We start from the raw sequence: 21213 nt of genomic DNA, 5'->3' as shown, positions 1-21213 counted from the left end.
TTTTCCTAAAGCTTGCAGGTGAACACCCAAGATTATCTGACTGTTTAACAAGTGTGTGTCCTTTCATACAAACGTGAGCAAATTTGTCTGAAGTGCTTTTCAGCGTTATCTGTACCAATGAGGAAGACCACAAAGTCTGACTGAATGCGTTCAGGGGTGTGACTACACAGAGCTGCTGTCATGTTGCATATGCACCGTGATGTTGAAATGCAGGACGAGCAATACATGCAATAACAGGTAATGTCATGCTTCTGCCTTTGTAGAGAACATTTCTCACTTTGGTATCAAAATATATGTAATATTTCAATTTCTACTCACAGTAACATGTATTTGGGCATCATCTGACGAGCAGTGACTACCCAGTGGACCGTAGCCATCTCTTAAGGTTTGGTGATCAAAGGGATCTTTTCCAGACCTCATTACTGTGAGATTCAGTGCCACTGTTGGCTGTGAAAACTGTTCAGGGAAATTTAAAAGGGGAAATTTGTATGTGCACAGCTCTAGAACTTTGTGAAATGCACTGGTTGATTTGTGAGGCTCTCATGACAAATGATGAATAAGCCCCAGATCAAGAGCTAGCAAAGGGGGATTAATAAGTCAGAGATCCAGTTACCTTTTGGAACTGAAGACAAAATTCAGAATAAAAAGTACAACTGTGGACAAAGTCAGTAGAGTAGCGCCTATCGTCCAATGAGAGCCCAATTCACCGTGGTTCACTCTTTGACATGTAGTGTGAAGAAATGTTGGCTGCATGTGCATGTATTGGAGGATTACATTTGTCTTGCTTTAGCACTCCTGAACAAGTGCATAGTTTGCTGTTTTGAGATCAGCCTAATGTACAATTTCTGACTCCAAAATAGTGTTATATAAAGGGGGAAAGGCACAAAAAAGAAAGTTCTCAATAGAAAACCACAATGGTATATATCACTCCAATGTCTCTATTGGTGGGTTACCAAAATCCATCCATCAATCCATGTTTATTTCAATAAAAAAAAAAATACATTTCAAGGTTAAACCGATTGGAATGGGTATTTTGGTAATAAGGGAGGACTATGTGCCATACCATTTACTGGTCTTGAAATTCTATTAGGAATTTCAGTTCAACAGTTCAATTGTCCTGTTAAAAAGTTCTGACCTCCAGCTCTTGTCAATGGGAGGTGAGAGAACAGGGTTTATATATTGTATTAAAATACAATATATGTGACCTGCCTTTGCTCCATAGTAAATGTTTCCATTTTTTCAACCTTCCCACGTGCACCTCTCTGTGATCCCTCAAATGTGCCTGTATAATGAGGTGCCTATTTAACAGCCTGGTGAAATGTGATTGCTTGTACAATGGCCAGCATTTAGCCTCATTTAAATAGGTAATTATAGTAGCATCCATTTGAAAAAAAAAATGCATATATGTACACTGCAGTCCTCCTCCTCTGCAGGTCATCCGTCTGTTCCTTACCTCTGGCTCCAAAATGAGGGGGGAATCATTCTGTACTAATTCTAGAATGAGGTGACCTCTCAGATAATGACAGAAAAGTCTATTACTGCCTTCCATGACCTTCTGAATACTCACGTCCTTAGTACACCTGTATTCACCCTGATTGCACTTTTAAAGCACACCTGACTGCTGTTTAATGTACTACTTAGCTTACAGCTATTACAAATAGTTGGAAGCAATTAATTTTGATTCCATTGGATTTGCAGTCCATATGGATTTGTATTTAACATCTCTGTATTGCATCAGAGCACGTGGATTGTTCTGTTTTATGTTACTGGTTTTACTAACCTTGTTTCAATGTCTGTATCATATGAAATAATGTAATCAGAAGACAAACCACTAGTGTAAACCTTAATTGGCATGAAAATGAGCTTCAGCTCAATGTAAATTTAACACTGTAAAAAAAGGAAGCACTTTACTTTGTCATTGAGGTCAACAAATTCACAGCTGTAGGGTGAGATCTTTCTTGATCGTGGGATTGCCTGGCATGTACTGTTGGTGGTATCTTCTTGCTGAGTTAATTTTGTTAGTCAGTCAAGGGATGAGGATATTAAGGCTTTCAAGACTTACCTTATTAGCGCAAGGCTAAAGAGCAGAATCACCACCTCTAATCAGGACCTTACTGGAAGTAACTGTACTTCAAACATTTAAAACAACTTGTAGAATAAAACATACCATAATTTGTTTCAAAAATTGTTTTTTAATGTTTTGTTGTTTTTATTGTTCCAGAAATCCTCAGAAAATCTCACTATTTTTAGAGATACATGTTGGATAGTACTGTATCAGGGGAAAAGAAACCATGCAACCATACCATGTGCTCTGTATTTACTCACATTTATGTATTTTGAATTATGATCACTGTCAAAGTGTATTCATCTGATTATGCATACTGTAGGCCACAGATTTTCCCTGTGTAATGAGCTGTAACATGTTTACAGTAAGTACATGTGCTATGAAGAAATTTCTTCCACTTATTGAATGGTACCCTAATAAGCTGGATCATCCTTAAGGCAATGCAATGCACTGCAGTGTCCTCTGGGGAAATGTCCTTTGAAAGAGAATCCACAATGGCGTAATTGATTTATTGATTGATAAATGGTAAAATTGCTTAAAGTCCAACACTTGATTTCTGCAATCAGACACCTACGTGTTGGAAATGAAGAATTCAAAGGCAGAGAAAATGGTAATAAAGCAAACTTACATTGTTTTAAAATTATCATAAATAAAATTAATCAGTAATGTTATTCAATTTCTGTTAGACAGGTAATGCAGGTTTACAGGTTTCACGCGTTAAAAATCAAAACAAATCCAAAAAGTAACGTTCCAAATTTCCCCACTGGGGGGCAGTATTTTTTAAGACATTGTATAGAGGGTTTCAAATTTCCTAAATTTTGTACACAAACATAATATATTGCCACTGTATTTTTGGAACTGTGTGGAAAGGGCCTGTTCCTTTATTATTGACTTTTTATTTAATTTATTTGCATCATTTGCATCAATTTATCTTCTCAGATCTGATTTAAGTGACTGGTCAGGCCATAAGTTAGTTACAGGCAGTGCCCTCTTTTACAGTAAAATCTGTTACGGGAAATCCTTTCATAAACCAGACTATCAGAAATTGAATTGAATTGAATCCCATCAATACAAGCGAGGGTTACATTCTTGGGCTTTGTTTTTTTTTTTTTTAACTAAGCCCCATAAATATCCGTAAGGCATGTAGATTGTGTGTGTGTATGTGTGTGTGTGTGTGTGTGTGTGTGTGTGTGATATATTATATATTTACATGTACATTTACATGTACTTACATATGGAGTATAGTGGAGTATAATGTAAATATTCAGAATTGTGTCATGCATTGTGCTCAGTTCAAGAATGACAAGGCAGGGAGAATGGCAAGGTACAAATTATGGGCCCAGGACAGATGTTTAATCAGCTACAGGGCAAGCAAAAACAGTGAATTTCCTCAAAGGTCAATAAATCTTCAGCACAGCATTCACACAATAATCAACATTATAAACTAAGAAAGACAACATACTTCACTCAATAAAAGTCCTCTGACAGGGAAAAAATCTTGCTCTCTAAGAGCAAGTCTTGCTCTCTTGCTCTCTAGTACAGGTGTTACTACCTGTGACTAACCTTATTCTCATATTATTGTAGTAAGTTGTGGTGTGGACCAGGTCAAAAGCCTGGAGTGTCCAGACAGGGAAATATTGTACCATTGAGAACTGAAATTAACATACTGTTCTTTTGTCCTTATATCTATTCTTCTTGTAGGCCTGGCACACTTCAGCATTTCCATGGCTTTTGATCAAAAGAACTACTGTATATCAATATTTGACAAGATGAGATGAATTGTCTTTTCAGTGAACCATATTTGCTGTAGTAAACGTTTTGAATAAATGAGTGAGTGAATGAATGACCATTGGCATTTCAAAACTAGCCTTTATTTGCATTCCTAGATTTAGCCATATCTTACATTAAGACAATTTACTGTAGGGCCTGTAGTTATCCCAGAGGATATTTCTCTAATGAACATATGGCCTGGATATCTTGCATTATTTTTACATTTCTTACTAAATTCAAGTTGTAAAATAAATATGCAAGACTCAACACAGATACCACATAATATTCAAAGCATCCAAGATCTTTGCTAGGATTATGTGGCTGCCCACTTATTTTATTCAAACATGAAATAATGTATGTGTTTGCTGATGATACTGGTAATGGCAATGAGCCAAACCCATTGATACTGTGCCATTGTGTTGCATGGGCTATAATGCTGGAATGTGAGCCTTTCTTGAATGCTCACAGATGCATTAATGCCACTTCTCTGTCAGGGAGGTTTAGGAGGTCACTGAAAGTCTAAGTATAGCCATAGATTAAACAAAAGGATTATGCGCAGTGTCCATGGTTCCGTAACAAATCCAGTGAAGGAGAGCCAAGGAAGTAGCGAGAGCTTTCTGAGCAGAAGCAGTACAGGTCACTAATCTCAAATTATCCAAGATGTCATCCCTCTCAGATTAGAAGCATACCCTAGGGTGGGGGGGGTGGGGGGGGCTGTTAAAAACCCAGAACCTCTCTCTTACTCTCGGTCATTATCTGCAAGAGCAAAGAGGAGAATATTAGACAGTCACTGATTGCATCAATTCCTGCCTCACTTTCTGGACTACTGAAACTCTTTCCTCTGGAAAAGGACTGGAGCGCATTCTGACATCATGGCCCTGATTAAGTCTGGGTGGTTATGGAGGCAGAGTGAGTGTTTTCTTCTTATGTTATTGTCAATAACTGGAGATCACATTTTGTATTACAACTGCAGACTAAGGGAAAAACCTATAACTTCACAACAGCATTTCTTTACAAGCTCATGACAGTGCACTGATTCTGAATGGGTTTTATTTGCTTACCTTAACTAGGCCTTCACTGGGCTACAGCACATCCAGTTATGACACTATTTACAGCAGCTTTAAGCAACTGTTGTCTGTATTATTTAAATAGTTTTTACTAAAATGAATCATCATATTTAATTCCAAAAACGTGATGGGAAGAAAAAAATTATTACAGCAATGAATATCAGTGCCACCGTCAGATGTGAAATGACTGGGCAATGTATATCAGTATGTGTATCAGCGAAAGAAATTAAAGCTGATGTGAGCAAACATAACTTTAAGGGATACATTTTTCCACACCTCAGAAGCCACCAAATGAGCGTCATGTGAGTGTTAATTAAGTGAAATGGGGCACTGGTGTAATCCTTTTAATATCTTTACCAATCAAAGCATTGGTGAGAGACAGAAATGGCATAAATGAGAGTCATCATGAATCCTGAGACATATTGTATGTGACACAACATTTTGAAAGAGCTAATACAGGAGAGATGAATGATAGAATAACAACTGTAAACAGAATGTTTAACATATATATCTGAAAGCTAATGCAGGTTAGGTTATGCAACTGCAATCCCCATTACGAGTCTCCAATCCCATTATCTGCTGATGACTAACGTTCATGGAAAACTACTGTTACTCAATTAATAGCCAACCAATAGGAAACAAAAAGGAGAAAAGTTCATCGTGCTGAAATATATTTGTTAAGGCAAAAGAACAGAGGTTTAATTAAACAGCAAATAATAAGAAATGGATAACGCATGACTGTTATGCTTACACATTAGGGAAGATTCTATGAGATCAGAGATCCATGAGGGTAGGCATGAAGTCCAAATCTATTTCACTTACGTGTAAGTGTTAATACTCTACTTATTTAAGTTTATGGTGTGTCCTAAGAAGAACAAATAGTTTGCCAAGTTAATTCTGAGATGTGTGAACACACATAATCGTTGCACATGGGACAATAACTGTTCTCTAGCCATCTGGTCAGGATTTGCACTATACAGTTATCATTGTTTTGCATATTGTACAACAATAACTGTTTTGTACTGCACTTCATACTGTATAATAGCAATAACCTTACCCTTGTTTATTCTTGCTTCATAATTCATTTTATACTATGTATATAATCATAGCACATGCATGATAACTTGCACGATAACTCAACGCATAATTGCACAAACTTCTTTCTATTTGTTGTATTTTATACCTCTTATTTATTTTATTCAATTTATTCTTTGTTGTTTTGATGTGTGCCGGACGGTGCAGTTGTGACCCTCAAATTTCCTTCGGGATTAATAAAGTATTTCTTATTCTTATTATTCTTATACTTTTGTGTTGAAATGAAAAAATTTTCACAGAAACAGGCTGAAAGTCTGTGGCCCACCCTGTGTGTTAAAGGCATTAAATAAGGAATGAGAAACATAGAGTAGAGGAAAATATTATTGAAAGTGATATGTCTTTAAAAGACAATCAAAAGACTTAGTCAGGATAGGGTGCTTTCAGAGGCAGAGGGACAGAGATGATCTGCAATATTAACTTCTGGAAACTTCTGCTGTTCTCCTCTCTGTAGGCTCCATACTGAAAAGATGGAAGTTGAATTTTTTCGACCTGTGGGTGGACGGCAATTTCATCTGCTACAAAGATGAGAGCCGGAACGACCACGAGAGCACACTGCGGTTGAAGGAGAGGTGTATCAATGTCAAGTCTGGGCTGGAGTGTGCAGGTAAAGAGGACCGTTACACCTGTAAAGCTTGATTAATAAGAGAATACAGACTGTCCTCCTTTCCATCTACACATTTTCAATGGGTGGAAAAACACAGGGTGCATAAAACACCTGTGTGTTCACATTAATTTCCTTCCTTGGAGTGTGCACATTTCCTCACTAAATTACCTTAGCATAAGGTACTTTATTATTCCACTAAAAATCCAGCTTTACGTCAGATATGTTGCCTGGGTGTCTGCCACCTAAGCTCCTTAGTAATGTGGGGTGATGTGTGTAGGTTTCTGCCCTCCAGAAGGCCGTCCAAGGGAATGCCTGCTGGTGGCATTCCTGCGGGATGGATCCAACCTGGTAATGTGTGCCAACAGCGAAGATGAGGCACTGTGAGTGTTGAGGCCTTTATTTGTAATCCCTCATCTCCTTTCTCACTATTGTGATCCCCTTAATTCTAACGTATGCCTCACTTTCTGTCCCGGGTTTGCAGGTCATGGAAGCTGGCACTGATGGAAGCAAAAAGAAGCCCAGTAAGTACTATGAAAAAAGGTTTCCTATGGTTGGCAATGCATGTGTGTAAAATTTGCCTGAAAATCACTGCCAGGGCTCTAGCAGTAATCAGCAGCTGATAGTGGCTCCAGTGAAGGAGCTCTTAGATAGTTCATTATGGCCAGCTGTCAGAGTCCTTCCCAGGGCAGAACAGCCTTTGTGGGTGACCAGCAGCCAACAGCTTGCAAAGTAACCATGCCCTTATGTAACCTTATGTCATGTACTTTTCTCCAGCAGAGTGAGGCTCAGTGCCCTGGGGTTATGAATATATAACATTACAACACTTATGAGAGACTTATCATTGTCATACTCAGTTCAGAGCTCTTTTGAATACTTACAGGAAAATCTGTGTAGATGCACTGGTAAAGTAAGTGAAGCCAGTGCAGTTATCATCTACTCAGAAAGGTTAACTACTGTAGTTTTGTATGCATATCACACTGTTGGCAGCCAAGAACAAATGTGCACAACATATTATAATCTATATCTAATATCTGTGATTGTGACTCAGTTGCATTTTGGAATATGACAGTCCAAATTCAAGAGGAGGTGTAAGTACTTGGGTTACAAACCTTTTCACTGTCCTGAATCTACATGGGGATAGATTAAGAAGGGCACGTTATTCTCTTGACCAGGATCTCGGTCTTGAGTTTTTATGTATGTATACATGCATTTTTATGTTTTGGTGGTTTGCCCAAACAGACTTAATGACAAATTAAAATTGTTACTTCTTTTCAGGTGTACACATATGATCCATATGATGACAACTACCAGTTTGTCCCTATAGACAGCCATAATGCAGTCTACATCAGTCCTGGTTACCCTGGATACGGCTATGGAGGTAATGTCAGATCCTGGCTAGTGGAATCTATGTTCATGTAGCATCTTTTCAACAATTAATTACATGTTGTAATTTCAACAGATCTCCAGCAAACAATACATAATATTTCTTATTGATTGTGTTTATGGGTGATGTAGTTGAACTGACAATGCTGTCAGTTTTCATAATCTTTTGGGAGGAGGTTTAATTCTAACCTGTGTAAGGCCTTTGTAACAGACATCAAACAACAAAGGTCTGAAATATTGTGCTGATCCTTATAATGATGTCACAGCCCTGCAATGATCTGTCAGTTGAACCTGACCCTTTCGCCTGTCTCCTCCCTCTGAAAGCAGATACCCACCACATTGTGATCCGTGAGGATCCGTGTGACGGGATAGGGGAGCAAGTGGCTCTGGGGTTGCTGGCAGGGATGGCCACTGGGGCGGCGCTACGCTCTCTTTTGTGGATGCCCTTCTGGTTCTGTTAAGGTGGTCAGCAGCTGCTGTGAGCTGTCCTTCATGTAGTTACTTCTACAGGCTGGATCCCATCAGCTCTCTGGAACTGCTGCTCAAGGCTCCAAACACTCAGTTCTGCTCATGCTCACTGGCTCTGGCATATTGTGACCAAATGTTTTTGCATGTTTTCCGAGCAGTAACAAATTGTTTTACTATATATTTCTCATAGAAGTCACTGTTGGTTACTTGTGTAATCTCGTAAAAATAATCTTGGCAGTAGTTATCTTGAATTAGGTCTCTGAGTTTTGCTGTGAATTGAATAATCCTTCAAACTCGGGAATAACAATTTGACATTGTGAAAAGTGCAAATGAATTCAGTGTGCATTTTCTGATTAAGTAGCTTAACACAATCGTGCATTTTCATTTCCTCAATTTCATTTTTTCATTTCATGGAATGAAGTGTAATATATCTGAATATGCAGAAAGAGGACAGAAACCGCCTTACTAAAATGATGTAATTCCACATTGTAATATTTCACATTTTCATGGTCTCCGAGACAAACTAGAAAGCTAAAATTCATTATTGTTATATTTATACACGTTTAAAGGTAAAGAGACCAAACTATGTTTACAGTATTTTTTGTATTTTCTGAAAGTAAGTGAAAGGAAGAGACCTCATTAGTATTGAGTATTCAAACAATACCATGTACATAAACATGTTTGTAATTTAACAGCCCACTGTATCAAGGTGTACAAATTTGTCTGTATTGACGTTCTCTTGTTGCCTGAGGTTCATAGGATTTTAACAGAACCTTTGACAGCAAACACAACATAGACAATAGCTATTCAAGGCAAAGAAAAACAGAAAATGTGACAAATTGCATTGATGAATTCAGCTTATGAATGAGGTGCTATTATTGCTGTGTAACTGTCAAAATAAAGATAGAATCATAGAAACAGTAGTTCTGTCTATTTGTTTGATTTTGTGAATTGTTTGAGCAGAATGAAGAGAAAGTTGTTCAATTGGGGCATGCTAAAGATCCTTCATCCTTCACTTTCCCATCACCTGATCACTCCCTACTCTTGCTCATTCATTTTCAACTGCTGTCTTCCTCTTCCCCCCTTTACAGACTCCTCCTTTCTCCATGCGTTCTCTCCAAAGTGTCCTCTGTCATTCCCAGCACTTACTGAGGTGCAGTGGTTTATGCATACAGCAGGGTAGAAACAATAGCATAAACAATAGGAAAAAATGGGTGGAAAATCTGTCAAATCTGTCATTTCATTTCATTTCATTTGCCATGCAATTTACAAGTTGAAAGATTTACCCTATTGCAGACCTGAAACACAGATTATCAGGGGTGCATAACAATGCAGATTCACAAACAAGCAGTCACATTCACTGTCGAGGCAGCAACACTGAACACTAAACAAGCAGGAGGTCAGTACATTGTATATCATGAGTGATAGGTGTTCAAAGTGTGTGTACAAATTACATACTTCCCTTGTATGTGTAGCCTGGCACTGTTCATTCAATGCCTCAGGATAGTTTTGATGGTTCAAAATTTATGAATGATGGCCCATATCTGCAGTCTGGCATAAGAACAATTTACATATTGATTAAAAAAAAACATCTAAAGAGAATATGAAGTCAAATTTTTTAGAAAGGCACTGAGTGTCTCATATAATGGCCATCAGAAAAGTGATATTCTGTAAAGAATAATGGCTCTGAGGTGTGATTTGAGGTGTTATCGGGTTTTAAGTAGAGTGTGCAGAGCATACATGGGTATTAATAATTAGAAAACTGCATAAAGCCTTTGAAGTACCCAAACCATCAGTGAAAATGGAGAAACAGCTTATAAAAACAAGGTTTGAAGATGCATACTGGACAGAAGCAGAAGCTGGGGAATTTATTTAGCTATGGTTTATATGCCATCCATCTGCAAGGAGCACCACTACAAACCACGGAAGCAAAGTAAGTGGTAAGACATAGCTAGTAGCATGATAGAAACAGTTCACACTGCACTTCCTTTTGCATAGGGTTTTGAACTTGACATTCAGGTATTCCCAGCAAAGCCAGACTGACACACAGCACATGCTGACAACTCAGCCTCCCCACAGGAGTTTTAAATCATGGTCAAACTTTAGTAGTTTTTTAACCTGGGAAACAGCAAATATTATGGATTGACATTAATATACAAATACAGTTCATGACTGTTGCTGTTAGCCAGTGGTGCCTGAAACAAATGCTTTTTTATAAAGGTCCCGTAAACCTAAATTAGCTGTACTATAGCAAATTTGGATATGCCGAACTACTTACTGTGCATTGGGCCACAAATACCACTGTGAATATGGCCCAACCAATCACAACCAAATCTTTTCACCACCAGCATTATCCTGCTACACTGGGCAAAGTGCTAACGCAAACAGAGCTAAAGTGCAGTCTCAGCACTGCTGTCATTTTTCCTGAGTATACAGTCATAAAATTATTCAGAGCAGCTGCCTGAACTGTACTTGCCGCAGGTGACATATTTTGAATCAGTTAAGCTGAGTATTAGGTCTAAAATGTATGAGGAAATATTTTAACAAAATGCATGTTACACTGGATATTTTTATTCAATCACAGTTTTTGCCCATGAACCGAACCCTCCAATGGCATATTGGGGCCTTGCTACTATCACTTTCATAAAGAAATATTTCCTATAATATTTTCAGGGTGAAGGAGTCAGCTGATTTACAATTAGTTACAACTGAATCATCTTGCTACAGGCTTAAAATGATTAAACTGAAGATATACAGACTGGACAGGCTGGTGTTCCTCCCAGTGCGATTCACTCAAGAGTGGCAAAATCACTGATCATTACAACATTAACATCAACTGATGCATTAGTATCAGCGCATTGTTATGCTATCCAGTCTTAGTAAATATCTGCGCAACTGCGCCGTATCTGTATAATACTGCTCCGAAAAAAGACCACTGCAATACGTCGCCACCCAGTTCACGTGATGTCATCCCTAGCGTACATGACGAGTGTTAGTTAAGCGCACATGCAGCGGAAATTCCACGATATTAATATCATATGGAACGGCTAGTAGTGAGAACTGATTAAATAAGTCACGCATCCACATAAAATCAATATTAGTATCTGCGCAATGCATGCTTCGGACTGATTCCCGTGAATGAAATCCAACTGCGTGCACATCATAACAATCGTATTTCCCATGCAGCAACAAAATGGAGGGACGGATCTTGCTGCAAAGTGACTGGTATACAGCATTAAGGTAAATTACAAGCTGTAACTTTAGTAATTGCGTATTTTATTGGAGCGCGGGCATGGGAAGGCATTTTGCTAACTAGCTGCTTATTGTCTGAATTTTTTTTTATTATTATTTGTAGAGAAAACGAGGGGGACGTTTGGGTCTCGTGCAAAATACCAGGTATGAAAAGAGAGTTGAATAGGCTACTAAGCTTGGTTGTAAAATGTAACCAGTTGTAGGTACCAGCAAAGTAGCTAAACAGCGTCAGTAGGTTTTGAATGTCTAAAAATAAACGAATGTAACGTTAGTTTGTTAGCGAGTTAGATTAACTCAACTGTATAGTCCATCACGACCTGAACATGCTATATTAATGCGCTACCTCTTTATAGTTCTGAAGTACTACCTTGTCAACCAGCTAGGTGTCAAATAATTATCTAGTCTAAATGCCCTTGAGCGACTTTTGTAGCTAGCTAATTGTTGAGTCTTAGTTAGCTAACGCTACCAGTTAGCTAGCCCGGTAGTTAGCAAAGTTAGCTACACTGCACACTGTGCTTGCCATGTCAAATACCATGTCCGACTGCAAGCTAACGTTATTATATTATCATTCTAGGAAAGCCAACGGTGTACGGTAGCCTTAAATGTCAAGGTGTCAGTCATGATGGTGTACCAGAAGTTACTTCATCTGAGGAGTTCGAAGTAGTCGAAGTTTCAAAGGTGCCTTGATCCGTAATTAACGTCACGTTAACCATGTTCTAGCTATCTTGCACCACGGAGTAGTGACGTGGGTCCCTACCAGGACTGCAAAGTTATGCCTTTCCAGCTAAAAACAAATTGCTTTGTCAATTATTCCATTCTAACCCGTGGGATTCAGCAGCCACTACTCATATCATGTACAGAAAAACGTATTGGAAATTTGTTTCCAAGTTTCCTGGACACTCATGCAAAAAGTTATTTTTCCAAAAGCAATAAAACCAGTGTATTGTAGACAGTGTTATTTTGTTTTAGAATTTAGTCATATTGCCATAAATGAAGGTCTCAGTTAATGTGGACAACTGCTGTTGACTGCCTGCAGTGGGCGTGTCACTGTCCAAATAAAGGCCTTCCGCAACACGTTGCATTCAGTGATGTTCTGGGACTGGTTAAGCTATGTATTATTGTGCCTCATTTCTGTTGCAATGTAATTCCAACCTGCTGCACTTTACTGAAATCACTCTCTCTCTCTGTGTAATATTGTCATATTGACCTTTTTTTTTTGTTTTTATGTTTTCATTTTTTACTTATAATATAATAAGATATAATTCACTAGGGCAGATAGACTAAATTGACCCTACCTTCAGTGGGGGCTGTGCTAAATAATTTGATTGTTATGTTCGTTTGTGTGTAGAAAAGTATCCACCTTTCCTGTCCATCTGGACGAACGTCATCCAAATTCATCGTGCCCTTCACGTCATTTCCAAGGATTCATGATAAAAGTGTAAGTCATTAATTACATTATAAACTGTCAAAGAGGGGAAGACGCAGCAAACTAATGTAGATCCTTGGGGGTTTGGAATATTACTCCTTGAAGGGGTATGGCCTGGATAAGGATGTTTGCTTTCATGAATAACAGTGTGATATAGTAGCGGTGCCAGTGTTCCAACAGAAATCATTTGATAGCTTTCAAAAGTGGTGAATATGCATCGGTCTCCAGAAGGGTTTGCACCTGGGGTACAGCACAATAATTGAAGTATAAATTAAGTTTAAGACTCAGTGCTGTGATGAAGAATCATGGGAATGTAACTAGCCTGTGTGGTGCTTTGATATAGACCATCCCAGAATTCTATTTATATTGATAAAGAACCTCTGGGAGTTCCATGAAATTGATGTAGAACCTTGGTTAAAATTATGTGTTTGTATGTTTGTTAAATAATAATGCAGTGTAGTTTCGTCTTAATTATTTAATGATACTGACATTGGTTATGATGCATTCCAATGTCTACTGTCTAAATGACACAGATAACGTGTTTGGACATTTCCTCCGGTGGTGGTTTGGGAGTCTCCACCAGCACAGACGGCTCCATGAAGATCTGGAACTGTCAGAACGGGGAGAATAGAGTGAGATGATCTTTTAATGCTAAAGGAACATAGTGATAAACATAATGGGGACTGAAGTAAAACTTGTAGGTGTGGTCTCTTTTTGTGGAAGTACATTTGATGTGATTATCATTGCAACAATAACAACACAGAATGAGATCCATGAGTTTGAATATTTGTCATCCGATATTGACTGCTAGCGAACATGTTCTATAGCTTCCAGTGTCTGGTTAATGTAAATAAATGCTAATGTAAATGCTAAAACAACTTTGAATAGCGAATAAAATAATACGAGGAATACTTTGTTCAAGTTTAATTGTAATCACTTTGAGTAAAGCTATGCTCCCTACAGTGACATTTGTTACAGCCAGCACAAAAAATAAAATGGCACTTTTGGAATTAATTGTTGATCATTTATGCCCCCTCCTTTTCACAATAATTTTGTGTGTTGTGTTGTTTTCCCACCACAGTATTACAGTGTAGGCATTTGGATATTGTGTCAGCCGTTGACTCTGAGTATTTATGTGTACAGTGTGTTGAAGTGTCCCCTCTCTGTGGTCCCTGACAGAGGGAGCTGACGGGCCATGTGTACGATGTGAACTGCTGCAGGTTCTTCCCCTCGGGCATGGTGGTCCTCAGCGGAGGCATGGACGCGCAGGTCAAGGTGTGGTCCTGTGAGGATGGGAGCTGTCCTGTCACATTTAAGGGCCACAAAGGGGGTGAGTCCACATTCGCTTAATCTCACGGTGAAGGGACGTCGTAGTCTTCCATGACCACAGTAGGTTTCAGGATCAGCACTGGCCAGTGTCCTTTAAATAAATGAATGAGTGCATGCATATCTGCAGTATAATATTTGACGTCTGTTTTAAATGGCAGAGCATCATCAACAGATTTGATTTTCAGGAACATTTCAAATTGTTCAGGTTTTGGTGCTGCACTGTAGTGTTACATTTGCTTAGAAGATAGTTTTAGCCAGGGAAAATAGGTTACAGTTTTTTACAGTATGTAGCTGGATATTAACTGAGGCAAGGGAAATCAGTAGAAGCACCTGGAAATCAAACCAGCAACCAGTGGAGCCTGCACCTTGCGGCCATGCCACACTGCTGCCCACATGCTCATGTACTGGGTCATATGTGTGTGGGTGAATAGATGTATGATTATTTTTTATTCTCCCTCTTTAGGTATCCTTGACACTGCTGTCGTGGACCGTGGGAGAAATGTTGTGTCATGTTCACGCGATGGCACTGCCCGACTGTGGGATTGTGGGAAATCGGCCTGCCTCGCCATGGTGGTGGATTGTGGAGCTCCAATCAATGGATGCTCTGTGGGCGTGGCTGACAACAGCATCAACCTGGGAACACCTCAGGAGACTCCAAGTAAATGCAACACTGCCTGTTTAAGTTTCATGAAGGGTGGTTCTAAGGTGACCTTTGTGTGATCACATACTATGTTGAATGATCTGAAAAGTGTAGTGTGCTTCCTGAGTACAGCCCCATTTGGAGTCTTGGTTTTAGCCTCCCCCAGCCTGAAAGCCAACACCTTAATATTCTCAGTTCCAAATTTCATGATGTACAATCGTGCACACTTAAAATTGTGTAAATATCTATGATTTGTCCCATTCTGACAGAAAATTTTGACTTTAATGCCAGCACGTCATGCCAGACTTTTTTTGAATTATTGGCTGTCAGATTGATGGAAAGGAAGTAGAAATGTCATTTCAGTAAAGAGAAATTTCAGTCTTTCAGCCTTATTTCTGAATGATAAATCAAAGAAAAGAAACCCATTTATTCTTTTGCAGTTCTTTCAGCTAGTTAAAATTGAGCTGACAAGTGGGACACAAGTCCACACAAAACTGACCTTGTAGCTGGAGACCATCATGGTGATTTTCCCCTCAGTATATGAGTAGACATTTTGCCTGTTCTCTTGTGATGGGGACTGTGTGAACTTCGGCTCTTGCAGGTGATCGAGAGATAGGAACCCAGGACAAATTACTCCTTCTTGCCAGGGAAGACAAGAAGCTCCAAGGTGTTGGTCTTCAGAGCAGAACACCTGTATGTTGAGTTTGTTTATCCACTGTGAAAAACATTATCACAGGCTGTGGTGCAGTTTTGTCAAATACGGTGTCTGCTGGAAGTTAACCAGTAAGTGGCAGTGCAGCATAGTGGTAAGGAGCAGGACTTGTAACTGAAAGGTTGCCTGTTCAATTCCTCTCTGGGGCACTGCTGTTGTACCCTTGGGCAACGTACTTATACCAGAATTACCTCAGTGAATGTCCAGCTGTATAAATGGGTAAAATGTAAAACAAAAAAATTGTAACCTGTGTAAGTCACTCTGGATAGGAGCGTCTGCTAAATGCTAATAATGTAATGTAAGCAGATGTGTTTTTAATGAGAAAATACAAAAAATTCATTAACGTCTTTCATATCAATCCACTAGAGGGCAGTGTCGGTCTAATGGAGGTCTTGTTTCTTGATTACATGCCATTCAAAGGGCAGTTAAAGACTGTAATCATCGAGACCTGTTTAAAATGGATAGGTTTGTTGAAAGCATACCCAGCTATTGGAGGCAGATGCCATTTGTGCACTGATACTGCTACTGATAATGCATTAGCGTACCTGCCAATTATGTCTCCAGGCTTGTAGTCATACGTGATATATGTGAGGTAACCAAGGTTAGTAGGTGCTTTAGTTTTCATACTGCTTCTACTGGTAATACTATGTGAGCATTTATAGCAAATAAACATTCAATACAGGTAACTGCAACATTTATTACATTCTTATACTGTAGCTACTTTAAAACACAAATTCAGTGTAAAGTATACGATAAAACAGTATTAAGTACCAGATGACTGTAATGTTGTGATATGATTATAAAAATGTGTGTGTGTGTGTTTATATGTCCTTTCATGGGACTGATTTGATTTGTTGGACATTTAGTCAATCTTCACATCCTAGCTTACAAATAACATTTTCCAAATAACTGATTTCCAGCCAAAGTTCAGAGTTTTCAACTGTTGTAAGAGATTGCTGCATTGTTTACTGTTGTGTATTGTTGTTTTTTTTTTTTTACAATTCCCATTCACAGATTTTTGAATTTCAAGGATCAGATGCGTTCAACTGCTGCACTTTCCTCTCCAGTGTGTATATAGTTGCTGGAGCCCAGGATGGGAACATCTACCAGCTAGATGTGAGGTGTTTGAGGTGAGTCCTCAGCCAAATAAAGAATTAATGTTGACATATTTTAAATGTGACTGATATGCAGTGAAAGCTTATCCTTGAACCTCTCAGTTTGATTTTGTTTGAAATGTTTGAATCTGGTTAATGGTTATGGATAAATAAAGATTATTATTATCAGCAGATTATTTAAAAGAATATAAAATGAGGAATGTCGGAATGAAATGTCAGACTGTAAACAGATAAATGAATAAGAGGATTCTCATTTTTTTTCCATTGAATCATTTTCCATTTCCTGTTCTGTTTTGTATGTCCTCACTTGAAGTTGTTTTAAAATGTACTCCCTCTCATTTTTCCTCATATATTTGACATTTGACAATGACTTTTCTGTTCCTCAACATTTCTGTTCCTTGGTTGCAATTTCCTTTTCATGTTCAACCACAAGTTAACGATTTTTCACTCTGTGGGAGATGAGTTGTAAGTGTGTGCAGTAACTGCTGATCCTCTCTCCCTAAATGGCTAGAAATCACAAAGAGGATGAGAGATGTATTTGTGAATGTAATTTATGGTCTTGAAGTACATATGCCAACAAATAAAACATTGGGATAAAATGTCTATCATCAGATTAAATGTTTTGTCAAAGGAACAACTGTTTTACTACTTTAGGTCACAGAGACATCCGCTGTGCTTGTAGTGGAAAAAAAGTGCTCGTACTCCCCTTATTCACATGTTGGCGTGTATATCAGCTTGGTATTATGCTCGCGAAACACCGCAGATTGTCTGTGGTTTGTGTACTCGCGAAAGCTAAAACATGAGATTGTTTAACAAGGATGACTTTATCGATTTAAATTGCGTTAAATGCTCATGACTCATCACAGCTTTTGTGAGGTCTGTGTTCTAAACATTCGTTGCACTCAACCTAACCTAAAAGTTTATTCTCAGTTAATTAAATCGGTTTAACTAAATTAACCTCCGTTTTGTAATTAGAATTTTGTAATACAAGAAAGCTGTAATGTGAAACATTTAAGAGAAAGCTTTGGGATTACTTGCCACTTAATTATTCAAATTGCTGTCCTTGTTAATTAAACGATCTCTCTTACTTAGACTTGTCGAGAGAACGGGAACAGGTGAGCGTCACATAGTGCCCCCTGGGTAATGCAGTTTATATAGGGTCACTATGAATCTCCCAGAACATGATATGGAGAGGGCAGAAAAGAGTACCGGCAGCTGGTGAGATGTGCCGGTACGCAAGAAAAAGTCACAGTACGCCAAAGAGTAAAATATAGTAAAGTATAATATAGAAATATAGTAAAGTAAAATATAGAACTCCGTACCGGTGAGTACCGCCCCACTTTGAGCACCGGACATCCATATTCCCTGGTGTGTGGAAAGGATAACATTTCAGTGTAATGCTGATCTCACTTCTCATAGCTTTCCTGAAATACTATAAATTGATAAACTGGAACATTTCTCCACAGCACACCTATACAGGTGTTCCACAAATCAGGAGCTCCTGTCCATTCCATAATGCCCATCAGAGAGGGGTTTATTGCCAGCCAAGGTTTGTTTGCCATTGTTTTATACTGCATTCGCGTAATCCAGCACAGCAAAATGTTTAGCAAGCAGGCTTGCTCATGCTGTTGCAGGGCGCTGCAGCATCCACTTGGCTACGTCTTGACTGTTAATCCAATACGTGTACTTGAAATGATTGTTGCCTACCTTTGGAGAAAGACTTTCCAAATGGGTAGAGAAAAGCTGTTTGATGAAAAAATGCATTGTGAAAATAGCGGTAAAATCAGAACCTGTAACTGGTACTGGTACTGGTACTCAGGTTGATGCCAGTTTTTTGAAGGCCTGCAGAGTTTTTGCACCTGAACAACCCAGACATCTTGACTTTGGCCCTCTAAAGATTTTTTTCTATATTTGAAGAGAGTCTGATGTTAATATTTCTGAAGGCCTGCATACCTCACTGGGCACCCAGAACTGATTTTGTGTTAAATAGACAGTCTGTCAAAGTAGTTTGAATGTGTTTTTTTAGTAAATGCAGCGTGAAAACTACCGGATTGAATGCAGTGGAACTTGTTTAAATCATTCTCACTTGAGACTCGGCATGTGAAATTTTATGCAGTTTGGTTTCCATAGTTGGAGACAACATGTTGAATCACCCATTGATCTCCATTACCTCAACATACTGTTGTTGATCTTCTACAGGTGATGGAAGCTGTTTTATCGTTCAGCAGGATCTTGACCATTCCATTGAACTGACAGGGCCAGATGCTGATCCAGTCTACAAGGTGTGGCTTCTGTTCATTCTAAATGGTAGATTACATTATCAGGCTGTCCATTTTATATTTCAAACTTTGAAGGAGTATTCTCGCAGTCTGATACTCACAAAACCACAATTCTATTATTCTCAAGTCTACAATATTTTTCTGCTCTCAGACACGAGTTCGGTTTGTATGTGCAAATGTCTGCAGTCCGATTTTGCATTTCGACACCCTGTGTAAATATGCCTTTTGTTGCGATGCAGGTGGCTGCGTGGGAGAAGTGCATCTTCACATGCTGCAGAGATGGGCTGGTGAGGAAGTATCAGATCAGTGACCTCTGAACTGTGAAACTGGACCAATACGTGGAAGCAGAGGACAGCAGTGGAGCAATAGCTAGCCATCTCTGTTGTGTTTTTGGCTGATTCTGTAGGCCTTGCCTATACTTTTCAGGGAATGGACATATTTAACTCTGTTTGACCCTTTGCTGTTGCTGATCTGTTAAATTGTGTTATTGAAAGTGGGCAGAAATTAGGTTTTTTTTTTTTTTTTTGAAGCTAAATGCTTATGGTCATTTGTCAGTAACCACTGAGTAAATGCAACTTCAACAGATATTTATCAGGGGGGAAAATCCAGTTATTTCATGTTATGCAAAAATGTATTTTTTGTAAGTTGTCATTTTTGATTTGAAATTTGATTGTTTTTTTCACCTTACAATATATAAAGCCTGGGTTCATGTTCCCTGAATGGGGATATTGCTGGCTGTGAGAGTACACCCTTCCCTTAACAACTTACAATCTAAAGCAAATTAAAACATTTTATGTCAAACATACTATCACTGTACTACGATACTATCAATGTTTTTTCTTGGATCATTCTATTTTCTACACAACTCTTCACTATGCTTAAGAAAAAACTTTTAGTACTTTGATATATCTTTGTCAATTAACCATGACATTATGTTTTAAAAGGTTTAATTAAAACTCAGTAATTCTTGTACCATTTGTTTATGACGATATAATGTTCAAGAGCTGATGCCAGACGACCATTGCCAACAGTCCGGCAATATGCCAAGCAATTAACCAATGCAATGTTGCGAGGATTCCAGGTGTGGTATTGCCATAATAAAAAGTTTGTATTGCTGTTGTTGCTGGCTAAATTTACTTCATACTATGTGTTAGCAATCAGTATATTTAATTTTCTTGAATAATACAGCACAAGGTGAGTTAATGGTTTTGTTAAAGTTAACATTTAAACATGTTAGCTATGTGTGGTCTGACCAGCTAGCTAATATTCTAACTTAGTAGCTATCTGTCATTACAGTTTTATCAAGTTCATAAAGCAATGTAAATTTGCTTGTTTTATTTTATTACTTCTTTTATTTTCCTTTTTCCTTTTCCTTTTTTTATCTTTCACGTGTAGTAACTACTAACTATCCACTGTATTGGGTAGTGACAGTGAAAGTGAAATATTGTTCAGCTACTTTGTAACTATGCACTCCATATATACAAGAATGTGGAAATATGCTCAGTGGTGAAGCTTATGGCTTTGCCCCAAGGATGAAAAGGGCTCAGTCAAGTTCAGTACTGCTATTGTGCTGCTGCCCAGTTACAGCCCTGAACACACACCAGAAATAAGTGGTAACAGCCCTGTGGGACTAAAAACTCACAAATATCATGACAAGTTACCGTCTCAAGTTTTAATAAAGGTAAGTAAGCTAGTAAGGCTGGAGGTCACTACTAAGGTGGTTACAGACATTGTGCCCAAATAAACGGCAAGCTAGATGCAAGGGGCATTAGCACTGAATCTATGGAAGCTGGACTGTATCAAAATTTTCCTTAATATTGACAGAAAAGTGCTAGTGTTACTTTTCTCAGTGCAAATGCACTCACTGAACTGGATCAAGAAGTCCTATTTGATCATTGTAACTTTGTTCCTTTAGGTGTAGTAGGAAGAAAGTAGTCAAAATCTCAGTGTTACTGGATGAGGATTGTGGTTTTCTGGGCCAGACAGAGAGATATGCCTCTGCCTCCCC

General features: G+C 38.5%; 2 protein-coding genes across 3 annotated transcripts; both read left to right on the top strand.

The window, feature by feature from the left end:
* Positions 1-4707: 4707 nt before the first annotated feature.
* Positions 4708-8445, top strand: LOC118783075 (pleckstrin homology domain-containing family B member 1-like). 2 transcript variants are annotated; one of them, XM_036536758.1, is made up of 6 exons: positions 4708-4744; positions 6449-6601; positions 6879-6981; positions 7083-7122; positions 7877-7955; positions 8312-8445. In XM_036536758.1, exons 1-6 carry the CDS (start codon positions 4708-4710, stop codon positions 8443-8445), a joined length of 546 nt encoding a protein of 181 aa, XP_036392651.1. The 2 variants fall into 2 exon arrangements, with proteins under 2 accessions (XP_036392651.1, XP_036392650.1); XM_036536757.1 differs by having other exon boundaries at positions 7877-7979.
* Positions 8446-11447: 3002 nt separating this feature from the next.
* On the top strand, positions 11448-20280 carry LOC118783074 (proteasomal ATPase-associated factor 1-like). Its single transcript, XM_036536756.1, has 12 exons — positions 11448-11692; positions 11808-11848; positions 12279-12382; positions 13053-13142; positions 13664-13762; positions 14310-14460; positions 14923-15117; positions 15701-15792; positions 16826-16941; positions 18393-18475; positions 19126-19208; positions 19445-20280. Exons 1-12 carry the CDS (start codon positions 11646-11648, stop codon positions 19520-19522), a joined length of 1179 nt encoding a protein of 392 aa, XP_036392649.1. The 5' UTR covers positions 11448-11645; the 3' UTR covers positions 19523-20280.
* Positions 20281-21213: the final 933 nt, after the last annotated feature.

The sequence above is a fragment of the Megalops cyprinoides genome, chromosome 9, assembly GCF_013368585.1.
Source record: "Megalops cyprinoides isolate fMegCyp1 chromosome 9, fMegCyp1.pri, whole genome shotgun sequence".
Classification (NCBI taxonomy): Eukaryota; Metazoa; Chordata; class Actinopteri; order Elopiformes; family Megalopidae; genus Megalops; species Megalops cyprinoides.
This window is presented reverse-complemented; position numbering and strand designations above follow the sequence as displayed.